This window comes from Lacerta agilis, chromosome 6, assembly GCF_009819535.1.
Source record: "Lacerta agilis isolate rLacAgi1 chromosome 6, rLacAgi1.pri, whole genome shotgun sequence".
Classification (NCBI taxonomy): Eukaryota; Metazoa; Chordata; class Lepidosauria; order Squamata; family Lacertidae; genus Lacerta; species Lacerta agilis.
In genome coordinates, this window is record NC_046317.1 from 62,435,157 (window position 1) to 62,462,740 (window position 27,584).

General features: G+C 39.8%; 1 protein-coding gene across 1 annotated transcript; it reads left to right on the top strand.

Moving 5' to 3' along the window:
* The first annotated feature begins 2,941 nt into the window (after positions 1–2,941).
* Positions 2,942–27,191, top strand: LOC117049236 (synaptonemal complex protein 1-like). The gene is made up of 15 exons (XM_033153976.1): positions 2,942–3,106; positions 4,027–4,094; positions 4,992–5,065; positions 5,509–5,567; positions 7,260–7,329; positions 9,590–9,663; positions 11,437–11,545; positions 14,383–14,477; positions 14,587–14,771; positions 16,982–17,049; positions 18,555–18,616; positions 18,924–19,040; positions 19,823–19,926; positions 21,317–21,434; positions 27,084–27,191. Exons 1-15 carry the CDS (start codon positions 2,945–2,947, stop codon positions 27,189–27,191), a joined length of 1,473 nt encoding a protein of 490 aa, XP_033009867.1. The 5' UTR covers positions 2,942–2,944.
* The last annotated feature ends 393 nt before the right edge of the window (positions 27,192–27,584 follow it).

A 27,584-nucleotide genomic window follows, 5' to 3' on the forward strand; every position in this document is an offset into this window, starting at 1 on the left:
GACATGACTAAATGACTAAACAACAACAAACATGTGTTTATGATCCTATATCCTAGTATGTTCTGTTTGTACTTACAGTTTGCCCCAGAGTGACTGGGGCAACCCAGTCAGATGGGCGGGGTACAAATAATAAAATTATTATTTTTAATTCCTAGTTTCTTGTATGTTCTACTTCCTCATTAAAACATCTGAGTTGATCTTTGCCCACATCTACATAACCTACTCTTAGCCTTTTGGAATGGAGCTATTGAAGTTATGAAATTGCCCATTATGAATATATTTTCTAAGACCGTAATACCCCTAAATTAGAATTAGTTTTAATGACAGCTTAACCTGATTTCATAACTTGGTAGTAAGTCTTATTGATTTTATCATATTGCATTTCCAAGTAATCTGTTTATGATTGCAGATGAGCATGTCCATTAAAAGGTATTATTATTTCTATAATGTTTGATTTTTCCAGGATTTTAGCAAGGGAACTGAAGATGATTATAATTTGCCTTTTGGAATGAAACGTATGTCAAAACATATAGAAGTCATAGGTAAGATTAAAACATAAAAATAAATATTAAAAAGATGGAAAGGTAGACCTTGAAAAGTGAAGTTACCATTAGAACTAGAGCCAGTTTCTGCTGGAGTCATCTCTGAGAACTTCTGCAGTATTTAAAGTTGTGTTGCTTGTATTAAAATTGTACTTTGTTATATATGTCGTTCATTTGCTTTCTGGTTTTTTTTTTTTTTTTGGTAAGTCAGAATCCAATATATTATGTATTGCATTTGTAGCCTATGATGTTTGTATGGACATACACATATTAATAAGACTAACACATAGCAATTTAGGAATTAATACTGTTATTCAGTTGTATTGTTATTGTAATGTTTGTAACTTATAATTATGCATATTTATTGTTAAATAATCAGACGTTAAATGTTGTATTTCCAGAACCTATAAAACCTGTGCCTGAACTGGAGGTGAGTTAAATATACTGTAGCATGCCACCCATATCTCTGAGTGGTGCAAGATTCCAGGGGTTCCAGGTGCTCACCCAGGGTCAGAGTTTCCATTTTGAAATGAGACACAGCAGAGACTGTGGTGTCTTTAGGGTATATGGTTTATTTACACACATATACCACCTGAGCCTATGATGGAGGGGTTCACAGCATCAACACCCTAAGAGGCTCTTGTTTCTCCCATAGCTGCAGCCTTGGATTCAAACAGAAATCAAACATTGTGCTCTGACCCTCTCTACAACTTGTTGCCTTTACCAGCCTGCAACATTATTTCCTCTAGGTTACATCATAGCCAACTCTCAACTCTGGCCTTTTTTCTTCTATCTAACTCTGAGTTGAGGGTGGGCCTCACCCATTTGCTGTCTGGCACAGAGCCCCCTCTGCTTAGTTTTTAAAATGACCTTTCCTTTGTTCTCTTAATGGCCCATCTCTCAGGTGATTTCCTGACCACGGGAAGCTGGGTCCAGGGATTAAGAATCTGGCATTCAGTTTAACCCCCCAAAACTTGATTAAATTCTAACGCCTTCCTTTAGGGGAGCCTGGCACTCACAAACTAATAACACTAAATTTTGTGTAGTGTACAAGAAAAATAATCTATTATTAGCATTATCTGAATGTATTTGGATCCCATTAGTTTCATTTCTCAACTTTTCACCTATGTTCTTTCACCACGCTGACACCTAGTCTCTCAATTTAGGACAGGCACTGTCAAAAGAAACTGATTATATAGATCCATTTCATTTGGGGTTTAGGCCCAGTTCTGGCACAGAAACTGCCTTGGTTACCCTGTATGATGACTTCTGTTGGGTGAGAGAGACAGGGGAAATGTGTCCTTGTTAATTCTCCTTGAACTTTCAATGGCTTTTGATACCACTAAATATGGTATCCTTCTGGAGTGGCTGTCCAAGTTAGGGGTGGGTGTTACTGCTTTGCAGTGGTTCTGGTCCTACTTAGATGTACATTTCCAAAGGATTATGTTTGGGGTGTACTTTTCAGTCCCATGGAACCTCAGGGTTAAATTTTATCCTCTATGTTGTTTAACATCTAAACATGCTAAAAATATTCCTGTTCACAGAGGCCTTTGCTGGTTCTTAAAGGTAAAGGTAAAGGGACCCCTGACATTAGGTCCAGTCGCGGATGACTCCGGGGTTGCGACGCTCATCTCTCTCTATAGGCCAAGGGAGCTGGCGTTTGTCCGCAGACAGTTTCCGGGTCATGTGGCTAGCATGTCTAAACCACTTCTGGCGAACCAGAGCAGCGCATGGAAACACTGTTTACCTTCCCGCCGGAGTGGTACCTATTTATATACTTGCACTTTGACGTGCTTTCGAACTGCTAGGTGGGCAGGAGCAGGGACCAAACAATGGGAGCTCACCCCGTCATGGGGATTCGAAATTAGTTATTGATTAAGTTTAGAAATAAGATTAAAATAGTTAAATTGGTGTGTTCCTGTTGTAGGGGTATTGTCAGGTAATGTATTTGTCTTTCTTTGTTTGTATTTTGTATTTTTTATTGTAGTTTGTATGTATTCTTGTAGTATGTGTGTATTTGGTTTTGGTTGGTTATTTGTATAAATACCAATAAATTTTTCATAAAAAAAAAGAAATTAGTTATTGATACCAGCTAATTGTCATAACTTTTTAGTTCATTTTGTGCTGACTTGATTTATTTTTATCGTATTTTTAAGGGACTTTATTCTAAACTGACTTAAGATGTTTTCATAAAAGGCAATGTAGAAATGTTTTAAATAAATAAAATTTCAGTCACTGTCACATTACTAAATTGTGTATTTCATACTGTCCTTGGTATACACAAGGAAGAGTTTTAATTTAATGGCTATTGTGGGTATCAAAATTTAAATGAAAAGGCATTTCATTAAAAACCTTTTAATTAATCATTATTTAATAAATTATTAAACCTGCCTTTATAGAACATGGAGACAATGAATGAGCTTTATTCAAGGCTTTACAAAGAAGCTGAAAAGATCAAGAGATGGAAAGTCACTATAGAATATGAATTAAAGGAAAAGGAAAGAAAATTGCAAGAAAAAAGAAAGATAGTAGAAGCACAACGTAAAGCTATTCAAGAGTTACAGGCAAGTGTTTATAACATTTTGAAATATATAATTTTAAGTTAAGAATAAAATGCTTAAAAAAAATTTCGGGCACAGTCCATCCCAGCATGGGTGCAATGCCTGCACATGGAGGGATTGTCATAGCCTACTACACTCTCCAGCCTCGAGCTGGTGCAGGGATCAGACTCAATTGTCCTGCCCACCAGTCCGCTGTGGTTGATGTGAGTGGCCAGGCTGTAAATGTGATTGTGGCTCCACCATTCTGCAAAGCCCTGTGGGTGGGGGTTAGGATTGTAAATGTGTGCTGTGATTGTCCAGCCCTCCTCCCTCCTCCCCCACTGCCTGTCATGAGCTGAGGGAAAGGTGGTTGTACATTCTCTGGCATCGGGGTGGGGTGGGGTGGAGAGCAGGCGGGGGTGTGGCTGGCGTGCATCCTGGGTGTGTGGCATGCTGCCTGTGGGGGTGTGGCACCCACTGTGGGTGGGGAGACAGCCGCGATGGCACCCCACTGGGATCGTGCTGCTTGGGGTGGTGCGCTCCCCCGCCCCCTTCTTCCTCTGCCAGTGTGTACATGATTTTGCAGGAAGAAAAAGTGGAGTCCATTTGTACAGTATCCTATTGTATGTATTATTGAGGATGATCTACTTGCTGACAGATTACTTCTTGCTTGGGTATTAAAGACTGGTAAAATTAAAATATGTATTGTACAGATTACGTATGTAAATCATGGGAGGGATCTTGCCGGAATTTTGAGACTTTCCAGCTTACTTTCATTTCAAGCTTTTACAAATGCACATGTAATTTGTGATGTAATAAATGCAATAAAACCCAAGTCTGATAAATATGTAAGTTGGGAAACTGACATTTTTTCATTTGATAATAATAATTAGTTCATCCAGACAAGAGCATGCTTTTTATATCTTTATGTTTTATAAATTTAGTTTGAAAATGAAAAACTAAGCTTAAAACTGGAAGATGTAATACATGAAAATAAAGATCTTCTAAAAGAGTAAGTAATGTTAGGATAATAATTTTGTAATCATTGGTTTATGCTATAGTATGAGGCAGTTAATAACCCCTTCTAATTACACTCATTATAATGAGAGATCTGTAAGATAAACCTTTATCTTTTATAAAAGGAGAACTAGTCCTATTTAGGACTCACGAGTTTTTCACGTTCTTCTGTCCTTGGTACCACACTGGCGCATAAAGTCACAAAAGTAATCAAAACCTGCATGTTTTTGCCATACTTTGTTTGCTTTTTTTACTATTCTTCTGTATCTTCTTTAGTGTCCTGCTGTGGCGGAAGGTAAAAGGCGTTTATGTGCGCTCTGGCTTCCCTCACAGTGTTCCGTTGCACCAGAAGTGGTTTAGTCATGCTGGCCACATGACCTGGAAAGCTGTCTGGAGAAACGCCAGCTCCCTTGGCCTGAAGCGAGATGAACGCCACATTAAATTCTCCTTTCTATATATTTTATTTTTCCTTGCCAGCAACAAATATTGCTCCACTTTCCCTTGTTCTAGCAAACTGCTGGCTTTACTTATAAAGACAGTGCTGCATATGCATTGAACACAGTGTTACATAAATTACATGGAGGCAGTGTTTTGTAGCACAATTTGAACCCTTGTCCTACTTGCTAGGGCACCACTGGTTTCTCCAGGCAAGCAACCCATCTGCAGCCTCATGACAACTTGTGCATAAGGAAATGTTGTGGTTTCTTTGTAGCTGTTTGTCTGTTGGGTGTGTCTGCTGGGTGACATCTTGGGTTTTTCCCCCCCCCTCCCCCTATTAGCCTGGGTGATACAGATTTCACAGGATTTCAGATTTTCATTACTTTTTTTTCTGTAAAGCATAATGGACACAATGCTAGGGATATAATGCTGATGTAACTGTTTTTCTCCCCAGAAACAGTGCTACAAGACATTTGTGCAATTTGCTCAAAGAAAAGTGCATGCAATTGATGGAGACATATAACAAATGTAAATATCTCTTTAACAGTGTTTGCATTTCCCCCCTAAATATTCTCATAGACTGTTTATAACCTCCTTTCCCATGTTAGCCTTACACTGGAAACTGCTTTGCTAGTCAGTTCTGCAGGAAAAGCAACAGCTTATAGTCTTACAAACAAGAGTTCAAGGTGCTGATTTTTAAACTCCAGATGTTCCTTTGCATCCTTAAAAACAAGTAGGAGAGCATTATTTTGTTGGGATGAACTGAAGAGCAATTCCATATGATGGAAGTACTAGAAAGGCATTCTGAGTTGTGACTCCTTTGTTGCAAAACATCCTGTCTCTAAAGACTCACTAGAGTTCAGGAATTTTAGTAGAATAACAGGTCATTGCTATTCTTATTACTTTATCTCTGATTTTTTTTTTTTACATATTAAGATAAATAATCTTTTATATTGTTAATTTTGTTTTAGATGAACGTGAACAAGAGGAAACCAGACAGGAGTATGTGGATCATAATAATAACACGGAGGTAATAATGCGGGTGGCTTTGTGGTTTGGTCCCTGCTCCTGCCAACCTAGCAGTTTGAAAGCATGTCAAAGTGCAAGTAGATAAATAGGTACCGCTCCAGCGGGAAGGTAAACCGTGTTTCCGTGAGCAGCTCTGGTTCACCAGAAGCAGCTTAGTCATGCTGGCCACATGACCCGGAAACTGTACGCCAGTTCCCTCGGCCAATAAAGCAAGATGAGCGCCACAACCCCAGAGTCATCCGCGACTGGACCTAATGGTCAGGGGTCCCTTTACCTTTTAATGAAGACACATATTTTATACTAACATTATACACACACACAGAGCACCCTGGTGTCCTCTGTGATGGTGCACACCTGCTTTCAGTTCCTTTTTGCTCCAAACTCTTGCCTCTCATAGTTTAATTTTCCTTTGAAAAAATGAAATATAGAAAAAACACCTTTTAAAAAGGAGAGGTGTTAGCCCAGAATTCAACTGATAGCATCCTTCAAGGATTTGATCTTCGGTTTACAGATGTTATATTGCACTGTGTCAGGGAACTGGCCTCGGCAGGGCGGGAGGTCTTGTCGATGTACCGAGAGCCCCGACACCTCCTCAATAGTGAAACCTCTTCAAGCGGGAAAAGCAGCACCTCCTCCAGCGGGGAGGGGCAAGCTGCAAACAGCCAGGCGAGGCAAGAGCTTGGAGATGCTGCTGAGAGCCCCAGCATGCCTCATGAGTTTCGCTCTGAGGGGAGCATGCCACTTCCGTTGCCCCAGTTGCGCAGAGGGGTCAAAAGGAGACTGGGGAGGCGGCGCTTTGGGGTGCCTAAATTCTTATGTTGTGGTCACAGCTGGAAACCGGCACTGCTGGATTCTGCAAGTGACTAGGACGGTCAAGTTTTCACGTTCTCTGCACTGTAAATAGTCTGCACCAATAAACTGTTAAAAGACAGTTGAGACTCATGCCTGGTTACTCGTGAGCAACCACAACGCAGATCTGACAGCCTGTTTTTTAAGATCCATGTTTAGTTGCTGAGAGCAATTTTCCATAGGTTTGAATTACTTATTATCAATAAGATAATGATGTCCAACTGTTTATTTCATTAACTCAGGGCTGAATTAAATATTCATGTACTCTTTAATGTCTTAATAAAAAATATATCAAGGGGTTGTTCTAACCTTTGAGTAAATAACTATTGGTGTCAGGGGCTCCATTGGGGTGGGGGGCTTTGACCCCCACAAATTTTCAAAGAGGGGGCCAGGCTCCCTCAAAATTCTGTGGCATCTGGATGTGCAGTGGCTACCACTGCTAACAGAAGGCCCGCCAGGCTGCTGGTGCAAAGCCTCACAAGCCACTGCTAATGCCATAAGGACTGCTGGGCTACTAACAGACCTGCTAGGACACCAATACCAATGCAGAAGTGCAGCCGCAGTGGTCTGCGGTGGCTCCTCCTCCTGTTGCTGCAGAGGGGAAGCAGCCCCTGGGCCATGGTAGCAGCAGCAGGAGGAGGAGCTGCTAGCCCTGCTGGCCATGGAAAACAAGCTGCTGTGGAATGCCTGGACATGACATCATGATGTCACATGCAACATCACCCCCTCCCCCATTTCCTACCTGATTGGTGTGGATTTTAAATATTTTAAAAATAAATTCAGCATATATTCACTAGCATACTAGGAAGTTTGTTGTTACTAATTGTTTATTTACATCTGTTAGAGAATGATACATGCCTTTGAGGAACTCCGTGTACAAGCAGAAAACTCCAGATTGGAAATGGTTTTTAAATGTGAGAATCTTTTTTAAATTTATGGCATTTGTGTAATGATTTGAGAGAAGAAATGGTTACTGGTGGGAGAAGCCTGGGATAAGGGTAGAGCTTGGATGAAATCAGCAGTAGCTACCGGTAGTAAGGCAGCACGGGTGAGACACAGTTGCTGTCCTGGCTTCCCAACATGGAAGGTTGAGAGAGAGGGAGAGAGGGAGAGAGAGAGAGAAAGAGAGAGAGAGAGAGAGGGGAGATGTGTGGTACAGGGAGCTTGGCACACAACAACACTGCCACACACTGTACCAAGCTCCCTGCACCTCACCCCTCACCCTTCCCTCAGTAAACACCAGTGATCCACTGTTTTGGGAAGCCTGGAGAGCAGTGGTGCCCCATACGCAGCTCCTCACAGGCTGGTTGAAGCTCAGTGGTACAGTAACTTCTCTGCATACAGAAGATCCCTCTGCATACAGAAGATCCTTGGCATTTCCTGGTAGGGCTGGGAAATACTTCTGTATGAATCCCTGGAGAGCTGCTGCTGTCAAGCACTGTAGAGAAAATTGAACTAGATGAACCTAAAGTGGCGAATACCAGAGCCTTTTTGCAGGTCCAAAACCAGACCATGTCACGTTACATCGAAATCCATTGTTACACAGTAGAAAAAGGCTATTTAGGGATTGTGGAATTACACCAATATGTGGTGATGGCCACTGACTTAGCTTCAAAATGGAATTTGACATATTTATCACTGGTTAGTAGTCATGATTACTAGTTACTAGTTAAATGCTACCTCTAAGAGGCAGAGTGTCTCTGTACGCCCATTACCCAATACATTTTGCTTATGGACTTCTCATAGGCACCTAGTTGTGTACTGTGGGAAACAGGATGCTAAGCTAGACAGGGCTTTGATCTGGTGTTGCAGGAATTTTATGTTCAAAAGGGTTGAGAAAATGATATAAATGAAATTTTTACCTGTTTTCTTATTTCATCCTATACAACTGCCATGTTTGTAAGCCACCTTAAATAATTGAATGAGAGAGGTAAAAATGTATTAAATAAGTTTTAAAGAATCAGTTTAAGACTTCCAATTATGATACCCTGTTTGGTTTTCTATTTATTATGAAAACACAAGAAGCAAACTCAGTGGAAATGCTTGTGTTTCATACTTAGTTGCGGATAATAATAGCATTTTTTGTAACATGAAATTCATAGTGGGGAGCATTATGCATGCCAAAACAATGTGCTGTGTCAGGAATTATTCCTTCCTGCCATATTGTTTTGGAATGCAGGCACACCAGACACCCAAGTTTTCTTGTTCTTGTCAGCTCCAGTGTTCAAGTACTCTTCAGTCAAAGGAATTAGAAAAGAGTGGCTGTCAAGTTGCTCAACTTTTTGTGTTTTGAGTTTATTGAATGTGCCTTCTTCTATGTTTTTATTTCTGAACTGGACTGGTTTGTTTGTTATTTTTTCCTTTCCCCTGTTCTTTTATGGCCAGAACAATCCTAATCCCTGGAATTAGGAAGTGTTATTCCATCTACCTCTGCTAAACTTTACCAGACTCTGCAAGTGCAGACCTCAAAGTGGGCTGTTTCTGGGGTGGGGAGTCAGCAGGGCTGAGCTGAGCATGATGTGCACAAGCCAGAATTATCTGCAGCAATCTTGCACTTACATACTCACACTACTTATGTACCCCCTACCCTGCATCATCTGAAACAACAAACTGTGGTTAACATTAATTATGGTTTGTTTAAAACAAAGCAACCTCAAGCCAAGGAGAGCGCACCAGCTAGATTCATGCTGCAACTCATTCTGGGTTATGCACATGGTGCTAAACTATAATTTAGCATAGGGGTGAGAAACCTCAGGCATTGTAGCCAAATGGTAGTAGTTCATATCTCTCTATCTGGCCCTTGGTTGACCAACATCCCTCCTGAGCCACACTCTCCCACTGACCCTGCTTTATACCCTCCTTGTGTGTTTTGAGCCTAGCTGACCTCTGATAATGCTTCTTGATTGGAAGATAGAGAGGGGTGAGTGAATCTGTGTAGAAACAGCCTACTGTACAAAGCAAAAAATAAAATAAAATTCACTTCTGGCCCATCAGCCACTGGTATGTGATTCCTGAAAAGTTGCCATGAGTGAATGTAGCTTTGAGGCTGAAACAGTTCTCCATAATTGGTTTATTGACATATGAATGAGTGATATATGTGTGAATCATCTTCCTCTTTTAGTTTGTTTATTGTCATGTAGTTACTAAAAATATCAATGATTTTTATTTTGGAAGTAAAAGAAGAAGCAGAAAAAACAGGACAACTTGAAAAAGTTCACAAAAGAGAGATGGATGCAATGGAAAAACAGGTTTGTTTTATTGTTACTGAGATTAATAACATCATGTTAGTTATTAACAAGACCCCACATGAACCAACCAGGACTCTGTGTTCATAATCCAAGGCCCTTTTTCATGTGCCTTAGGGCCTTCTTAGTGGTGGCTTCCCACTTATTGAATGCTTTTTGTGGGGAGGCACACCTGGTGGCCCTCATTGTCTATCTTTAGGTGCCAGGCCAGAACATTTTGTTTTTGCCAGGCTGTTGGCTTTTAATTAGCTGTGGCCTTAAACAGTCGGTGGGATGTCTTAATCCTGCCTTTTTATAAGTATGAATGTGTTTGTTAGTCACATGAGTTATTTTTTGTAAAAAATATAACTAATAAGTAAAAATAAAAAGTGGAACATGCAGCAAAATATTGCCATTTCACATCTGGTGCAGTTTTACACCTAGTTTCACATCTCTCACCCCCCCCCCCCCCTGCCACAACAGTTATTCAGTATTCATCAGTCTTCACTGAGCTATTTGGGGGTTCTTCTACTCTAATGGTGTGAGTGTGACCATGCCACATTCTTGAATATGTACACACACACACACTCACTCAACCTTCTCAGCTAATCCATGTAGCTCAACCTCCTCAGCTAATCCATGTAGATCAACTGATGGTAGGGGTTTTAATGCCCTCCTCCATCAAATGATCAATCTGAGAACAAGGAAAGGCCAATTTGTATCTGCTTCAGGGTGCTGGACTTTGCCCACCTCAGCGCTGTCTTCTTTACATTTTCCTCTTTTTACCAATCGGTGGGGTCTTGGGAGCCAGATTAGACCTCTGAATGGGGTGTTAGCCATCACTGGTTTAAACTAACCACAGATCCCAGTTCAGATGACACATCACTGTGGTTAATTATTGATAAAGGCATGTAAAATTTTGCATGGTAGAAAAAGTGTATAGAGAGACATTTTTCTCCAACTCTCATAACACTAGAATCTGGAGTCATTCAATGAATGTTAGAAGATTCAGAACAGCAAAAGAATGCACTTCTTCGCATAGTACATACTTAAACTATGGAATGCACTGGCACAAGATTTAATAATGACCACCAGTTTGGATTACTTTATAAAAGAATTAGACCAATGCATGGAGGAAAAGGCTATCATTGATTGTTAGTCATGGTGGCTGTGTAATGCCTTGAATCTGAATTGCAGCTAATTTTAACTATGGTTTGTTGCAACAAACTGATTTCAAACTAAATAAAAAAATCATTCCAGTAGCATCTTAGAGACCAACTAAGTTTGTTATTGGTATGAGCTTTCATGTGCATGCAATAACAAACTTAGTTGGTCTCTAAGGTGCTACTGGAAGGATTTTTTAAATTTTGTTTAGACTATGGCAGACTAACATGGCTACCTACCTGTAACTGATTTCAAATTATAATTTATGAGACTAGCTTGCTTTAAGTAATCATGATTAACATTAAACACAGTTTAGGGTTTGAAATAAATGCTAAATTGTGATTAATCTAAAACAGAAGTAGAAGCTTCTGATCTCTTTATGGCTGTGCAGGAGGAGGCGCATGCAAGCCCAATGTGAAATTCATAATTCATAATTCTAAACCATGGCTTAGTCATTTGTATGAATGCAGTAATGTAAGATTATGTTGTAGGATGACTGTTCTCATATCCTGTAACTGATAATGGTTTTTATATCTAAAAAGGCAAATATTAAACCATGTGCATAACACAGAAATGTGAAACTGAAATGGCAAGCATGGCTATTTCTATGCATAAGTTCTTTTTTTTAATTAGGTTTCAGACTTGGCAGTGCAAAATGGTGAAAAAGATAATAAAATAAAACACATAAACCTACAGTTACAAGAATCAAGAAAGTTCATTGCTGAGTTAAAAGAAATAAAAAGTAAGCATTTTTATAATTTTATTCCAAATAGCATTATTAGAAGTAGTGGTACAGCATACTGAATCAACTGGTTGCCCTCAGATTTTTTTAAAAAATGATTTTATTTATAAACACTAATAACAAACAAAAAATTGCTAATGTTGTAAACTGATGATTATACAGATAACTACCATCTTTGATATACCAGTGGTATTGATACAGAGATTTTTTTAAGCTACCCAAATTTGTCTCATTGATGCAGACAGACAAATTTGTGCATTGGGACCTGTAGTATTTGCAAATGAAATGAAATGGCTATTGTCCACATATTCTTACCAGAGTATGATTTGCAAGTTCTTTATGTCTTTCCATTTTTGTGTCCTTGAAATAATAGCTGCAGCTAACATCCATGTTACTAAATCCTTTAGTTATTTATTATTTATTTAATTTCATAAAATGTATATACCGCTTGATTGCAGAAAACCTCAAAGCAGTTTACAAAAAGTTATAAAGTACCCACATGTCCATCCCATAAATTCAACAAAGCAAGTTCAGGAGACATATAAGTTTTACAAATTTTAGACATTTATTTATGGATAAAACTTAGAGATCATTGGGTTTCCCGCCAGAAATGGTAGAAGGTACCTTTACCTCCACCTCCATGGCAACAATTTGTTGAGATGTCATTTGGTAAAGCCTCACTGGCATACAGTGCCACCTATGGGTGACTTTTAATGTACACTCCCTTACGTATGCTCACAGTCTAGATCAGGGCAGTCCAACCTCACAAACCAAGTGGGCTGCAAAAGACTTTGACACAGAACCCACAGGCCACACACTGAATTAAATTTCCATATCACTAAGTAAAGTGTTTGCAATCAGGGCCGTCTTAAGCTTATCTGGCGCCGTGGTGCAAGGATCCCTCCGGCGCCCCCCACCCCCAGGCGTGGCGGCACGGCATGACGGAGGCAGACAAGGGCAAAGTACAGGGAAGTTAAGAAATGGCATGAGCCACAATGTATTGAGATTCATGTATCTTTGGGCATTAGCCCAAAGGACACCTCCATCTGCACACCCCCATACAGCATAACCCAACAAAGCCCACCCAGCAATCGAGGTTTTCTTAAGGTAGCCTTGGCTTTGGAGCTATTGGCAAAAGTACACCGTGTTCCTTGGGTCTGCACAGCCAGGTGCAACCTAGTGCCAACCGCCTGCCCCCCCCCAATCCTACCCACATTGTTGCGTCCATATAAAGGTACAACAGTGGTGTCAGAAGCCAATGCACTGGTAAAGAAACCGGCAGAAAAAGTAAGAGAAAAAGGAAAGCGGTATTACTGGCAGTTTTCCAGTGGAAGCAGATCACATGGTTTTGATCTCGGGTCCATGGGGGGGGGTCAGCAGTCTGAGGGTACACCTGAGTGAAATAGGTAGCTGGGACTGGGAGAGCTCGCATCTGGGGGTTGCCGAGGTTGGAGACCACCAGTTCTGCAGAAGTGATCACAGGCATGACTCTCTTTTGCTGCTGGGGGGGGGTGTCCAAGAGCAGAGGGGGCCCGTCCAGGGGCAGGAAGCCCAACTTTGGGGATTCTCAACATGGCTGAGCCTTCTCCAAAGGGCCACAAAGCAGAGCTTCAAAAACAAGTGATGGTGGCAATAACTGTTCTTATTTTGAGAGATCCTGAGAGGTAGCTTGGAAAATGTACACTTAGCCATTTAAAAAAAAACTGCCAATGGCTTGCTTCCCAGGGGTCAAGCCCCAATGCAACATAAAAAAACAACACAAATCAATCCTTCAAAGAAAAAGAAACCTGGAAGAAACGGCTTGCAATACTGACTTTTGGTATTGGAGGAATGGCTCATGCAGACCCCGATTTCTCTCTTTTCATCAAAGTCTGTTTCCAGAACCTTTCTTTGCTAGGGGAGCGAGCCACAGGGCATCCAAGCAGGCTCCCCCCCCCCAACACTTCCTCCTCCTCCAAACCGATGAATGACCCCAGCTCTCGGCTTCAAAAATAAATAAATAAATAAATAAATAAATAAATGATGCACGCTTAGCGCGGAGAATAATAATAAAAAAGACACACCAACTTTGCACTAGCCCTCTTTCCAAAAACATAAAAGTAAAGTGTTATAAGAATTTATGGGAATATTACCCATTAAAGGGGTCCGATTCCGGGTGGAATCCTGAACCTCAGCAGGATGTTGTTTGTGAACCCCTGCTGCTGTGGGAATAAAAGCCGCCTGACAGGATTTTATACTGGGGCTGAGCAAGAGCCACGCTCGCCGGCGGAGGACTCCCTGCGCCCCCAGTGGCAGCTTCGGGCACTGCAGGGCTCTTTCCGAGCTCTGTTCAGCTCGGCTCTTCCCTGGAGTCCCGGTCTACTCGAACGCAGCCCGGACTCCCAACCAGGCGCCCTCCGGAGCTTGGCGCCCTGGCGCAATGCGCCACTTGCGCCACAGGATAGAGACGGGTCTGTTTGCAATATTGTTAATGCTATTTAATAAACACAATGAATATATTCAATTAAATATATATAACTAAACACACAATTAATAGCTTTAATTTTTAGTAAACAAATCTAATACACCGAGTCAGGGTGAGTCCCTGACAGATAGATATCCACAAAGCATGGATATGCCGAAGGATCTGGGATCGGAGTATGTGTGTGTGTGACCCCTAAAATCCTGCCCAGGGAAGATCCAAGCACATGGAATGCGAGTCAAAGTGATTTCAAACAGGAGCCTGAGTTTGCTCTTCATGCCAGGCAGGTTTTTCACACAACTGAAATCTACCTACTGTGATTGCCCCAAACCTCAGAAATGGCTGAAAATGTGTCGTCTTTTACTTTTAAATTTAGAACAACATGATGAAGAGTTTAAAAAAGCACAGACTAAACAAAATGACTTATTGACTGAACTGGAAGAAACTAAAAGTTTTTTGCAAAAGGCAGAGGTATGGACTTGCAATTTTTTTGTACAATACACATACAATAGTACAGAATAGAATTGAATTTTTTTTAAATTGTATCTTAATTTCAATATATATTATTTATTCTGTTTAGAATACTTGTAAGGGTTTAGAAACTGAGTTGCAAACTGCAGTAAAAACATTAATTCAAGTAACGGAACAAAAGGAAGCAACAATAGAAGAATTTAAAGAATTTAAAGGAACAAGTGCATCAGTTATTGATGATCTCCAGACTAAAGTTTCCAGTTTGAAGGAACTGCTAGAAAAAGAAGAAATGAGGTAAAAATGACCTTACAGGCATACATAAGAAAGAATAGCACTATTGGTGATAACAGGGTTTCACAGAATGACAAGAACATTGAGAATCTGTCACTTAATCACAAGCTTTGCCCAAGTGAAACCCTCTTTGAAAAGGAGTATTTGTTCAGGTGTATAGTGAGGACAAAATAAATACTCCCCACTCCCAAATAGCTTTCAGATATGATTATTTGTTCTCTAAGGGTTAAAGTACATGTTACAAAGAAACACTATCCCCACGGTTTGTGTTTCTTTAAATAGCAACCATGCATAGGAGGTGGGGATCACAATCTGGACCATGGAACATGGGAGGGAAAACCTAGCAGTTTCCCTTATAAGGGTGAATAATAGTTTTGGTGTGAATAATGAGGAAGGTTTTCCAAAAAAATTAGGGTAATATGCACAGGAAAATTTGCCAATGCCCTAGACCAGTGGGTCCCAATTGGTGGTCTGTGGACCTCAGGGGGTCCGTGGCAACATTCACATAAAACTACCATAGAAGTATCAACATTTTCAAAAGTAGGGGCTTAAGTCCACAGTACTTAGCTAATTGGGAACCACTGCCCTAGATTCATAGAGAGTGATCTAATTTAGCATATTTATTTTACTTCTGTTTAGTAAACAAAGTTAAAAAGATTTACTGCTAGGTTGGCCTAATATATTTGCAGTTGATATCCACTCATTGTTACTCATGACTTTACAAAACTCAAAAAAATTGCTGTTTTTGAATTTTTTGTGGGGGGGGGGTTGTTCTTAGGACAATCTTAGGTTAACCCCTTCTCTCCATGCATTGTGGTACTCATCCTGATCAGCTCCCACTATATCATCTGTTTAAAAACAAACCCAGAATGGGATCAAGGGCAGGAAGTGTGCATGGAACATCCATTTGAGAGCCAGTGTGGTGTAGTGGTTAAAAGCGGTAGACTCATAATCTGGTGAACTGGGTTCGCGTCTCCCCTCCTCCACATGCAGCTGCTGGGTGACCTTGGGCTAGTCACACTTCTTTGAAGTCTCTCAGCCCCACTCACCTCACAGAGTGTTTGTTGTGGGGGAGGAAGGGAAAGGAGAATGTTAGCTGCTTTGAGACTCCTTCGGGTAGTGATAAAGTAGGATATCAAATCCAAACTCTTCGTCTCTTGTATTTGTATATAACTTTTATACATGATGTATGTATTATAATTGAGGATATGAAAATGGAAAAATATGGTATTTGACTGGATTTAACATATTACTTTAGAACAGGGTTTCCCAATCTTGGGTCTGCAGCTGTTGTTTAACTACAACTTCCATCATTCCTAGCTAGCAGGACCAGTGATCAGGGATAATGGTTATTGTAGTCCAAAAACATCTGCAAACCCAAGTTTGGGAAACCCTTCTTTAGGGCCAAAGCACATTGTGTTGGGAGATCCATGACTGACTTCCAATTGTTTTTGATTTTTTTTTAACTAAATGTGGTAAGAGTGGGGGAACTGCTAATTTGATCAAGGAAGTGATGCAGTGACTGGAAGCAGTTAACCCTCGCAACTCCATTTAGCCAGTTTAATTTGCTTCAAGATGTTATTTTCTCTGTGTACAAATGTAGAAGTAAGTGCCTGTAGAATCTGACAAGGGTCCTTTAAATCAGCACACCCAGCTCTTCAAGAGGTCAAGGCCAATTGCAGAATAAGCTTTGTCTGCCTACACAAGTCTTCACAAGATCTCAGCTCTTTGTTCTAAAGCTCATTCAGCAGGGTTACTGAGAACTGCCCAGGGTCCTCACCTTTTCTGGAGCCATTTCTTGTGTCAAAGTCCCAAGTCCCAGCAGAATATGATACCAAAAACTTCACACATAGTAATACTGTTTAAGGAATTCCAATGATACCTTTTGTTTTTATAAAATTATTTAAACGATCTCTACTTTTCTGTTTGTTTGTTGACCAAGAGAAAGGAAAGATGGAGCAAAGTCGGCTGAGGATGGGAAAGAAAAAATAGGTCTGTTACTCAACCTGCCACTCAGGTTTAATGCATCTTTACAGCCATGTTTCTATAGACATTTTACCATTAATAGGCACTTCAAGTAGTAAATATATGTCTCTTAACAGTTATACAAATATGTTTCTCTCCCAAGTTCATAGCTATATGGTTTGCTGATTTAATCAATTTTTTAATCTCTTATTCAATCATACACTGAATGTTTTCTATGAATTTAATAGACAGAAGGAACTCAGGGATGATTCAGATATATTGGTTTTGGAACTCCAAAAGAAATCAGCTGAATTAGGTATGTTGTGTACAAGGAAATGGAGATACTGTGTTTTTAAACTAATTATTATTATTAGCAGTTGATAGTTCTGTTATATGAATATTAATCTAAGTCTTGTGTTCAGTATGGTAATTCAGTAGTGCAGTTATTGTTTCCATTGTTAGGCAAGAAAGAAGGAGCCAGTTGTTTAGAACCAACAATGTTGGTTCTCAAATTGTTTTCTGCTAATCCTTCTCTTTCCCTTAGGTAGGAAGTTTTAATCTTCTCTCTTTTCAATACACAGTGATTTCTTTCCAGGGAAATTTGAGTAATTCTGTCTTTCATTCTTGAGTATCAGTGGCTATGTGTTGTGGCCAAACATGATGCTAAATGCAGCATTGGTAACCACATTGGTTGGGGTTGGGGGGAGTAAATAGATGGTTCTGGGGAACTGATTTTTGTCTTGATTTCAGCATGCAGGGAGGGGAAGTTTAATTATTTCCTCCCCCACCATGCACCATTGAAAAATCCACTCACACACTTGCTATTAGCTCTAGGAGGGAAGTCTTTGTTAGCAAATAGAATTTTATCTGCTAGGACTAGAAGCAGGAGGGAGACAGTTTCATTTAAGGCATGAAGGGAAAGACAGGGCACAGAATCACAGACTTGTAAAGTTGGAGGGGACCACAGAGGTATTTTAGTCCAACCCCCTGCAATGAAGGAATCTTTCACCCAATGTGGGGCAGGAACCCATGACCCTGAGATTAAGAGTCTCATGCTGTAACAACATCTCTGCACATTGTGGTCCTGATGAAAACTGCCCCTCAGAGGGGCCTGATACAGCTGAACTTCAGGCTTGGATAGTCTGAGGCACAAACAAAATTGATGGAGTAGGGAATGAGGCCCTAAAATTTGGTATATATACCCTCTTTGTGCAGATTGATATCATCTTTATTCTGCAGGTAGATTTAGGTTCATGTTAGCAGATATGGATCAAAGTAAATATCAGGGTGTTGTTGTTTTTTAATCCAACTATATAATGTCAGTCTGTAAGCTTGATTTGGAGCCACTTTCCCCTGCAGATCCTGACTCATTGGTGCTTGTACTTTTATTTTTGAGTGTACATGTAAAACATTTTTAAAATACAAAGGGTGCTCTTAAAGGGTCAGCTCCACCTATCATTCGATATTGCCCAATACTTACTATTTTATTTATATAAAAGCATTTCTAAACTACTTAATATTTAAAATGTGTGAGCAGTTTGCAAAAATACAACATAAAAATAATAAAACAGTATAATAAAAATAGATACAGATATGTAAACACAGTAAAGCAGTATCAGGCATGGGTCAAGAAGGCACACGATCAAGTGTATAGTTGCCAGTACTCTTTCCACAGCATCTGTTGTATTAACAAACTGATCCCACAACACATTTGGGATAACTTCAATAACTTGCTAAGTTGAACTTAAAAGCAAATAATATATGCTACTTCTTAACAAAGAATGCATTATTTTGTATTATTTGCATTTATATTTGTTGCAGAAGTGATGGTCAAACTGAAAAATGATAAAGAAAAACAACTTGAAGAAAAGGAAATAGCCTTGGTAAGGGACCTCTAATTTACACCACTTCACCAGGTAGTCTTATTAAAAGTTCCATTTCCTTCATTATACTTTGGATTAATTCTTCAGACCTCTACCAGTTTATTTTAATTACCAAAATACACATAGCAAAGCATACTTATCCTATGTTCAGCTCTGCATTGGATTGTGATCCAAGTATATATTGCCTACAATTTTATAGTCTCAGGCCATTATCCAAGTTCACAATCTTTGTTGTCTTCTTTGTTTTAAACATAATTGGTATTTAAAATATATTATAATATGGTTTTCAAATATCTGTATTATTCAGGAAAGTTCAATCAAAGATCAAAAAGATTTGAAGAACCAGTTGGAGTATGCACAGTCAGAAAAAAATCAATTAATAAAGGAAAAGGAATCTAGAACTGCTGATGACTCTACTATTCAGGTTAGCTTGTTTAATTTTCTTTGTTGTTGTTTGATGCAGCAAACCCACTTAACAAAAAGTCAGACAAAAGGAAAGTGATGGGAAATGCATGAGAAAGTGTGGGATAATGATCAATTGATGGGGAGTCATATAACCTCAGTTATGACTGAAGTTGCTAGATCATGTGACCACTTTGAAAGGGGTTTGGAATAGGTGTTAAGTCTCTTCATGCCCTGCTATATCCTGGAATGCCCCTTTTTGTGGAACTACACCACAACTGAGCTGTGGTAAAGAACTTATGCTGGTGTATCTCTGGCTCAGCCAGGGTTAGGGACTTAAGCCGACATAGCTTGGCTGAATCAAGAAAGCTCCAGACCCGCCAAATTCAAACTCTTTCATCCTGGTATGTTTGGGATTTGGATTGCACTGTTTCGCTGGATCATGCTCTGAACATAAAACTCATACAGAGCACCATGGGGCTTGCAGAGCCCTGTTTCCTGTTCTTAGCATGTGCACACATGGTAGTGGCCAGGGCAACCCAGAGAATGGGAGATCTGTGTGCTCAATCTAACTCACTGTCAAGTTACTTGAGCTCCAAACTACTAGTATCTTGACCATGTATAGGGGGAGAAATGAATGGAGATTTCATTCCATCTACATTTTAAGCAGGTATCCTTCAGTTTTCACACTTTTCTAAACTGCCTGTCTGCTGTGGGAGAACTTCAACTAATATAACACAACCTGTTTCATTGAAGTTGTTGGACACAGTAGTGCAAATTCTTTAATACTTTTTTTATCTGCAGAAAAAAATGCATGACTTGGAAATGGAGTTATCTAGAGCATTTGAAAATGAACAAAATTGCTTAGTGCAGCTTACAGCAGTGACAGCAGAGCTCGAAAAAGAAAAGTATGTGCTTATAATACATAAAAACTAGCAAAATGTTGCTTATGAAAGGCTATTTCATTTCATTTTTTGTTTTTAGTGATCTATGACTTTTAATACCCTAACAAAATTGTTTTATTTTTATTATAACAATTTATTATTTCAGTTTGTCACATAATAAAAAGTTCTCTTGGAAACTTGCAGTTTAAAAAAAACAAACCATCACATTTGACCATGTAAAATCAAAACACCATCTCATGCATATGTACAGAAACTGCAGTAAGGAAGATAATCATATCCCCTTAGAATTCTCTGAGAAGAGGTACATTTAAACATAGCTCTGAAAGGATGTTAATGTTGGTGCCAGGTTGACCTTGTTGGGTAAAGCATTCCATAGATATGGACCACATCCAAAAAGGCCCCTTCCCTTGTCACCACCCTCTGAACCTTTTTCAGAAGAGGCACATGGAGAAGGACTCAGGTGATGAACACAGGGTCCTAATATGTTCATGTTGCAGTCAGTGAAGATGTGCCAGAGCTGGTATTATATGCTTATTCTGCATTGTTCCTGTTAACTCTCTTGCTGCTGCATTCTGCATCAGCTGTGGTTTCCAAGTTGTCTTTAAATGCAGCCCCACATATAGTGCATTGCATTAATTTAATCTATAGGTCACTTGAGCTGAGATTACTGAAGCCAGGTATCCTATCCAGATAGGGACTTAGCTGGGCCACCGGACAAAGATGGTAGAAAGCCACTGAAGTGTGCCTCCACTGACAGTAGTAGATCCAGGAGCTCTGTCCCCAAGCAGACAATATTGCAGATGCAAAACCTACATTGACTTCACTACACATTAAATTTCTTATATACATTCCAGCTCACATTAATACTATTTTTATTTATATACCAATAATGTATAAATAAAAATAAAATGTTCACATTATTCTATCTGATGCAAACTAAAAACAGACAGTGGGACACAATCAAGCCTACTGATTTCACCAGATGGTAGCATTGTATAAACCTCTCTCTATGAAACTATTTAACTGTAGGTGGTATCTGATGAAGTGCTTCTGCTAGCACAAGTACCGGGTACTTTGGGCTATGTAATGGAACCTCCCATCCCTTCTGCCCACACACCCTCTACACCTGTTTTGGGTTTTCCTCCAACTTTCTAGAGCAGCTTTGGACAGGACATACAGGTGATATTCTAATTTTTCGAGTATCACCTGTAGGAGTTGGGGTGGGGGAGAGGAGAGGAGAGGCAGGAGAAGTTCCATTGCACAAGTGGAAATCATTGAACTAGAAGAAGCACTTTGTTGGATACCACCCAATGTATGGATTGTGTCTATAATCACACACTTGAGAAGTATATATAAAATCATTATTTTTAATATTTCTTCATTATTCTAATAGATTAAAGAATGAGCAACTAAGCCTGGATTTGAGTAGACTTTTATTGGACAAGGAATGCATTGCAACAGAGAAAAATAATATAGTAATTGATTTTAAAAAGCTTCAAGGAGATCTTAAGGCAAGTTTCCCTTATTTTCATTGTAATAAAGAAATATGGTTATGATTTATTTTTATATTGTTTAATGCCAAAATTGACTTATAAACAACTTATATAATATAAAAAATGATTCCACAAATGTTGAAATGTAGACAACCATAATTAAAATAATTATAATAAAACAACACCATTAAACAATATTGCAGTTAACTTGGTTCCATTTGTTGACAGTTTTACTAGGCAATATAGGAGATGTTGGTATTTCACTAATGTGATTCAGAGTTTAGGGCTTTATATGTAAGTAACAAGAAAAGAAAGATCTGGATGGATAACAGCTAGCTAGCCAGAACAGAGATGGCTGGCCAACAGGTAGCCAGAGCATATCCCTTAGGCCTACTGTGATATGTTTCTAGCAAGAGACACAACACACAATGCTGGGCCACCCCAATTGCTTCAAATAGTTGTTAAATAACATTAGGCATATAACAGTGCCTTTTGGCACCCTGTTACTGAGTTGTCAGGGTATAGGCACATAGCCCCTGTGCTATCATCGGAGATTGGCTATGCAAGAAGGAATGGAGCTACGTGGAACAATGCTCCTAACCACCAATTCACAAAAATTATTCAGGAGGATACCATGATCAATTATACTAAAAGCTGCTGAGAGATTCAGCAGAAACAATATGGTTGCACTGGGTCTGTTCCTCCTCTGGAGATTGTCATTTGTCCAGGTGACCAAAGCTGATTCTCTGCCAAACCAGGCCTAAACCCAGATTGCAATGGTCCATATAATCAATTTCTTCCAAAAAAGGTCTGTAGTTGAACTGGCACCACTCTCTTGAGCAATCCCCGCCCCCCCGGTATAAGTAACTGGGCAGTAGTTATCAATTACCTCAGGGTCCTGGAAGGTTTTTTTCCAGGTAGTGAACACACCATTGCCTCCTTCAAGGTGGTGAGGACTGCCCAACATAAGAATGCTTTAACCACCCACTGAATCCACCTTGTCTCACTCACCAAATTTTCACGAACAAGCCAGGATGGGCAAGGACTGAAACAGTAAGAAATGGGATGGAAGGACAAAAGTACACTGTCCACATCAGGCCTCAATAACTGGAAATGATAATATAGAATTGAATAAAGCAGCATGCTGGGTACCTGACCAGAGACTATATTATCACTGGCATCAAGATCAGCATGAAGATGATAGATTTTGTCCTCAAAGTGCCTAGCAAAATGACCACAGCAAAGGCTTTGACTGTTTCAGTGTCCCATTAAGAGGGACAGGTGATACCAACTTTTTTACCACACAAAAGAGCTCTGTTGAGTGACTACTTGAGGACATGGAGGCAGCAATGGTTCTTTTTTGCTGACAACTGCTACATGGTAGAGGCGGTTATTTGCTCTAACCAGAGTTTTATTGGCTTCACACTGAATCTTACATCACTTCCTCTCTAGCCCTCATCCAACCTGTTTCATTGCTCACCACTCAGAAGAAAACCAAGGAGCACAATGAGCTACCCAGTGTTGGAGTGGGGCAGTCCAGAATTATCATGCCAATAGCCCTCCTCATCTCACTGTACCAAAATGATGCAAGGATTTTCACAGGATCATCAACTGTTGTTACTGGAATATTTATCAGATTCCTCAAATCTCCAGGGATGAACCATCCAAATAAATCTCCTACCTGTACATAAAGGGCTGGTGTCCTAAGTCCAAACTTTATCAGAGAGAGGTATAGTCATAACAAATGGGTCAGCTCCATTCTTCCACTATCCAAATTATTCTTAACTTGCCCTGAAGTAAATAGTATATCAAGCATGTACTGTGTATTGGCCCAAGACAACTTGAAACAGCTCCATAGATGTCATGGAGGCCTTGAAGTATTGAGCTGGTCCAAGCAAGGCAACCTCTGTGTGAATGTTGAAGTCATCCAGAACCACTGTCTGCACCACGGTTGAGACTACTGCCAGCTCAATCAGGGATAACAACGCAAACAACATAACAGGCTGTATGTTATGTAATAACTATATAATTTTTTTTCAAGTGCAGTTCAACATATCATATCAAAATATATGGTTCTATAGACCAACTTACCATATAAACAAAACATATTATGAGAAATTAAAGTCCAGCAGATTGACCAGGAAATACAATCTATTCAGTTCTTATATTAGCAATATCCACGATGTGGAATTCTTATATCAGTCTTGTAGTGTTCCACATGAAGATGCTTTTAAGAATTCTAGCGTTCATTGTATGCAGGTATCAGACGAAGAACTTGGAAGAATGGCATATGCAGAAAATAAGACAAGGATTCCAGGATAATGAGACTTCCGGTTGGGCACCATAGCGATCAGTCAGGGGAATTTCACTCCGAGATTCCCCGACGCAGCAAGGGGGAGGGGAACCCACAACCGCGCTGCAGACCCCTGAAGAACCCCAGGAAGGGGGGGGCATGGTGATCCGGCGGGTGCTCATTACGTCTCCCCTGCTCCCCGGTAAGCTCTAATAAGAGGCGCCAAGAGCGAACGAGGCGGGAGACGGAGCACTGTGGATCCAGTGGCTACCCTTGCTGCGTGAAGCTGTGACTGCTGATTGCCAGGAGCGCTCAATTTCTCCATTAAATTTGGACTGGAACAATTCGAACTGTGAGTAAAAAAAAGCAATTGAAACCAATTTGGAAGAAGTATGGGATTTAAAATTACGGAGGTCGGTCCCTTACGGTTGAAACAGAAGGAACAGTGTAATAGTGTAACCAAGGCTGTTGCCAAAAATTGTGGAAAAGAAGAAAAACTTCTGTGACTGTCTCCTCAAAGAGGGGGGGAAGAAAGCTAAGATTTAATTGCTGCAAATTTGGATTTGGAAAAGAGTTACCCTTTTTTCCCGAGGTCTTGAAAGATTTAGCAAGAAATCTGGACATTATGGTGATTGGTGTTACAGTGTAACAGATTGTTTTGACTACAAAGTTGTTTTTTGACCTTGAAAATGACAAAGGAAAGATGGTCTGATGCTTTTAAAAAAAAAAGACTTTGGAATTGCTACAAGAGATGGAACAGACTATGAGAGCCTCGAATCGGACTTTGGAGATGGCAGTGCCAGCCCCAGAGGAACCTAAGGAATTGGAGGGAAAAGTGAAAGAAATAAAACCAGCCATAGACTTTTCGTTAAGCGGAGTACAACAAATAACAGGAAGGAGTGGTGTGGCATCTAACCCAGAAGGACTGTTTTGCAAAGATGAAGACACAGAGGAAGGAATCTGTAAAGATGAGGATGTAAAGAACAGCATATTGCAAAAGGGAAGAGAATTGCAAACAGTTTGGATTGTATCAAGTAAAGATGATGATCTGAGAAACAGCATACTGCAAAAGAAGAGAAGAAAACGGCAAGCAGCATTGACTGATTCTCGGGTTCGGGAACTTGTGAGCGTTGGAGTGGGATAAAAACAATATACTCTGATTGTTTCCCCCTCTATATGTGGTTAATATGGTTGGATCTGGATTTTGGTGTTAATGAAGTGTGTTAAAAAATTAGGATAGAGGTGGGAAGAATAGCTTAAAAAATTGAGACCGGAGGAAGGGAAGGGTGCAAAAAGAAGAAATTTAGGAGTATAAAATTAGGTTGGAGTTGTTATGAAAACCTCCCGCGGGGGCAGGCTGAGAGACTGACCCCAAGGCGGATGAAGCCTCTGTGCCCTCTGGCTTCTGGAGTCCAGGGGCACGTTTGTAATATGCGATTGTTTCCCAGCTTGAAAAACAACACGCATCAGCCAGTAAGGCTAAAACCTACTTTATTGTAGATAAAGAGCAGAATGTCTCTGCGTAGCCAGCTCATTATTTCAGAGCTGTCTATTAAAGCGTCCTGCAAAACAGAAAGTAAGGAATACAACAGTAAATTACAATGACATCACATGTGTGGGAGCTGGTATGCCCAGTGTATTTCACACAGAGTGGAAACATGACTCTTGAGTCTTGTGACCTTGCTGCAGCGTTCGCAGCTCGTCATGTCATAATATCACAACAGGAGTAAGGGAAATTGATAAGGATTTAGGAAAGTTTCAGAAGAAGCTAGGAGCCAAGGTATAGAAAATAAAAGGAGTTAGTTTAATGGAAATAGGATTGGTAAAATAAGGAGGAAAATGATTTTAGTGTTATATTATTTTGTTAAAAAAGGTAAGTAAATGGAAAGAAAATTGTAATGTTGGGGTAAAAATAGATATGTCTATGAATTTGGAAAACTGTAAAGAGGATAGATAATTAATTCAATGGGGGGGACCTGAGGAAGTCAACTGGAAAATGAATTTGAGGAAAGGAAGAATATCTGGCCTATAGAATTGGGCCAGGCCTAAGCAATGATATTAAGTATGTTAATCATAGTTAAATGCGAAATGTTTATTGTCTTTCCTGGTGAGAGAGGGGAGTGAAAATTTGCTTCCCCCAGTGGGGGGGGGGAGGATGAAAATTTAATGATATTGTAAAGTGCTTAAAATTGTAAAATCAATAAAAAAAATTGGGGGGAAAAGGATTCCAGGATAATTTCTTGTTTCACCCAACTGGGCCTCATCAGTCGTGCATACTCTGGACTATATAAACAAACATAATGTGGTGTAGTTTTATACAAAAACAAGTAATATAACACACGTACTAAACAATAAATCTACATATCGTATTCTTGCATATCAGAGACATGGAACATGGAACATAATGGATTCAGTCATAATGACCATTAACCTGATGAGAGCCAGTGTCGTGTAGTGGTTAAGAGCGGTAGACTTGTAATCTGGGGAACCGGGTTCGTGTCTCCACTCCTCCATGTGCAGCTGCTGGGTGACCTTGGGCTAGTCACACTTCTCTGAAGTCTCTCAGCCCCACTCACCTCACAGAATGTTTGTTGTGGGGGAGGAAGGGAAAGGAGAATGTTAGCCGCTTTGAGACTCCTTCGGTTAGTGATAAAGCAGGATATCAAATCCAAACTCCTCCTCCTCCTCCTCCTCCTCCTCCTCTTCTTCTTCTTCTTTATATAGAGAGAGACAGTATTAACTACAACCACAGGTGGCTATAATTTCCGTAAATGCTTCTTAAATAGACCATATTTTAACTATATACCATAAATTAATTTTTAAAGAAATTGATAATATTCTTTTAAGATGTTAACCACGTAATAACTCATTAAAAATAGCTGTATGTGGTTACTCCACCATATGCCACTGTGCTCATTATGTGCTTCCCAACAGTCAAAATGCAATATTTGCAACCAATCTGGCATTTCAGTGGTAACATACATCATTATCTATCTACCCAGGTTATCCAAGAGTGTAAACAGGAACAGCTCATCAAAGTTCTTACCAAAGTTGTTCTTCCCCATGGCATTCCCCTGGGCATCTATAATCTGAATTGGAAACACATTGTGACTTCTGTCTCTCACTCAGTAGCAACCCATTCTCTTCAGAATATCAGAAGATGGCGCTCACCCCCTTGTTGCTTTCTGTATTGCATATTCTATATTGCATTCACATTTTTACTACTATTTTTACTATGTTTGCATATTATATTGTGAAATTTATTTGTGGCAGTGGGATATCCAAGGTAGATTTATGGCCATGTTTATATTAGTATATAAAGTTCCATGCATATCACACCTATTTTCAGTAATTTTGTTTTTAATTTTGTTCAGGACAATAAAAGGATTGGAGAAAAAGCTGAAAAGCAAATACAAAACCTAAAAGAAACAAACATCCGGTTAAGGCAAGAAAAAAATGAGAATCTTTTCACTATATTATAGAATGTTTTATTATAGAATATTTTCAGTTTATATTATAATTTCACAGTATTAGGTTTTTACTGCAATCCTAACCCTACTAACCTGGGAGTAAACCCCCTTGAATTCAGCAGGCCTTACATTGGTTAGGATTGCTTTGTAAGATAGTTCAAGTCCTATTGAAACTGATGGATCCAGTTAGTCATGACTTAAGGCCCATTAACTTCCTTAGGAACTAAGTGCAACTAAGGGCTTATCCATACTTAACCTTTGCCTCACTCTTTCCAAGCACAGGTCCATGACTAAAAGCTCCGTGTCTGAATGTTGTTGGGTTTTTTTGCCTGGAGCTTTCCCTGTAAAAATCGTCTCTTCAGTGCTCGATCAGAGCAAACATCAATTTGGGTTTTCCACAGATTG

What these genes read in the sequence shown, in the direction of transcription:
- LOC117049236 (XM_033153976.1), top strand. Translation starts at nt 2,945, where the DNA reads ATGGAGACAATGAATGAGCTTTATTCAAGGCTTTACAAAGAAGCTGAA. An exon ending in AAGAAAAGGAAATAGCCTTG is followed by an intron (nt 18,617 to 18,923) that starts GTAAGGGACCTC and finishes TGTATTATTCAG; the next exon opens with GAAAGTTCAATCAAAGATCA. An exon ending in GCAGAGCTCGAAAAAGAAAA is followed by an intron (nt 19,927 to 21,316) that starts GTATGTGCTTAT and finishes TTATTCTAATAG; the next exon opens with ATTAAAGAATGAGCAACTAA.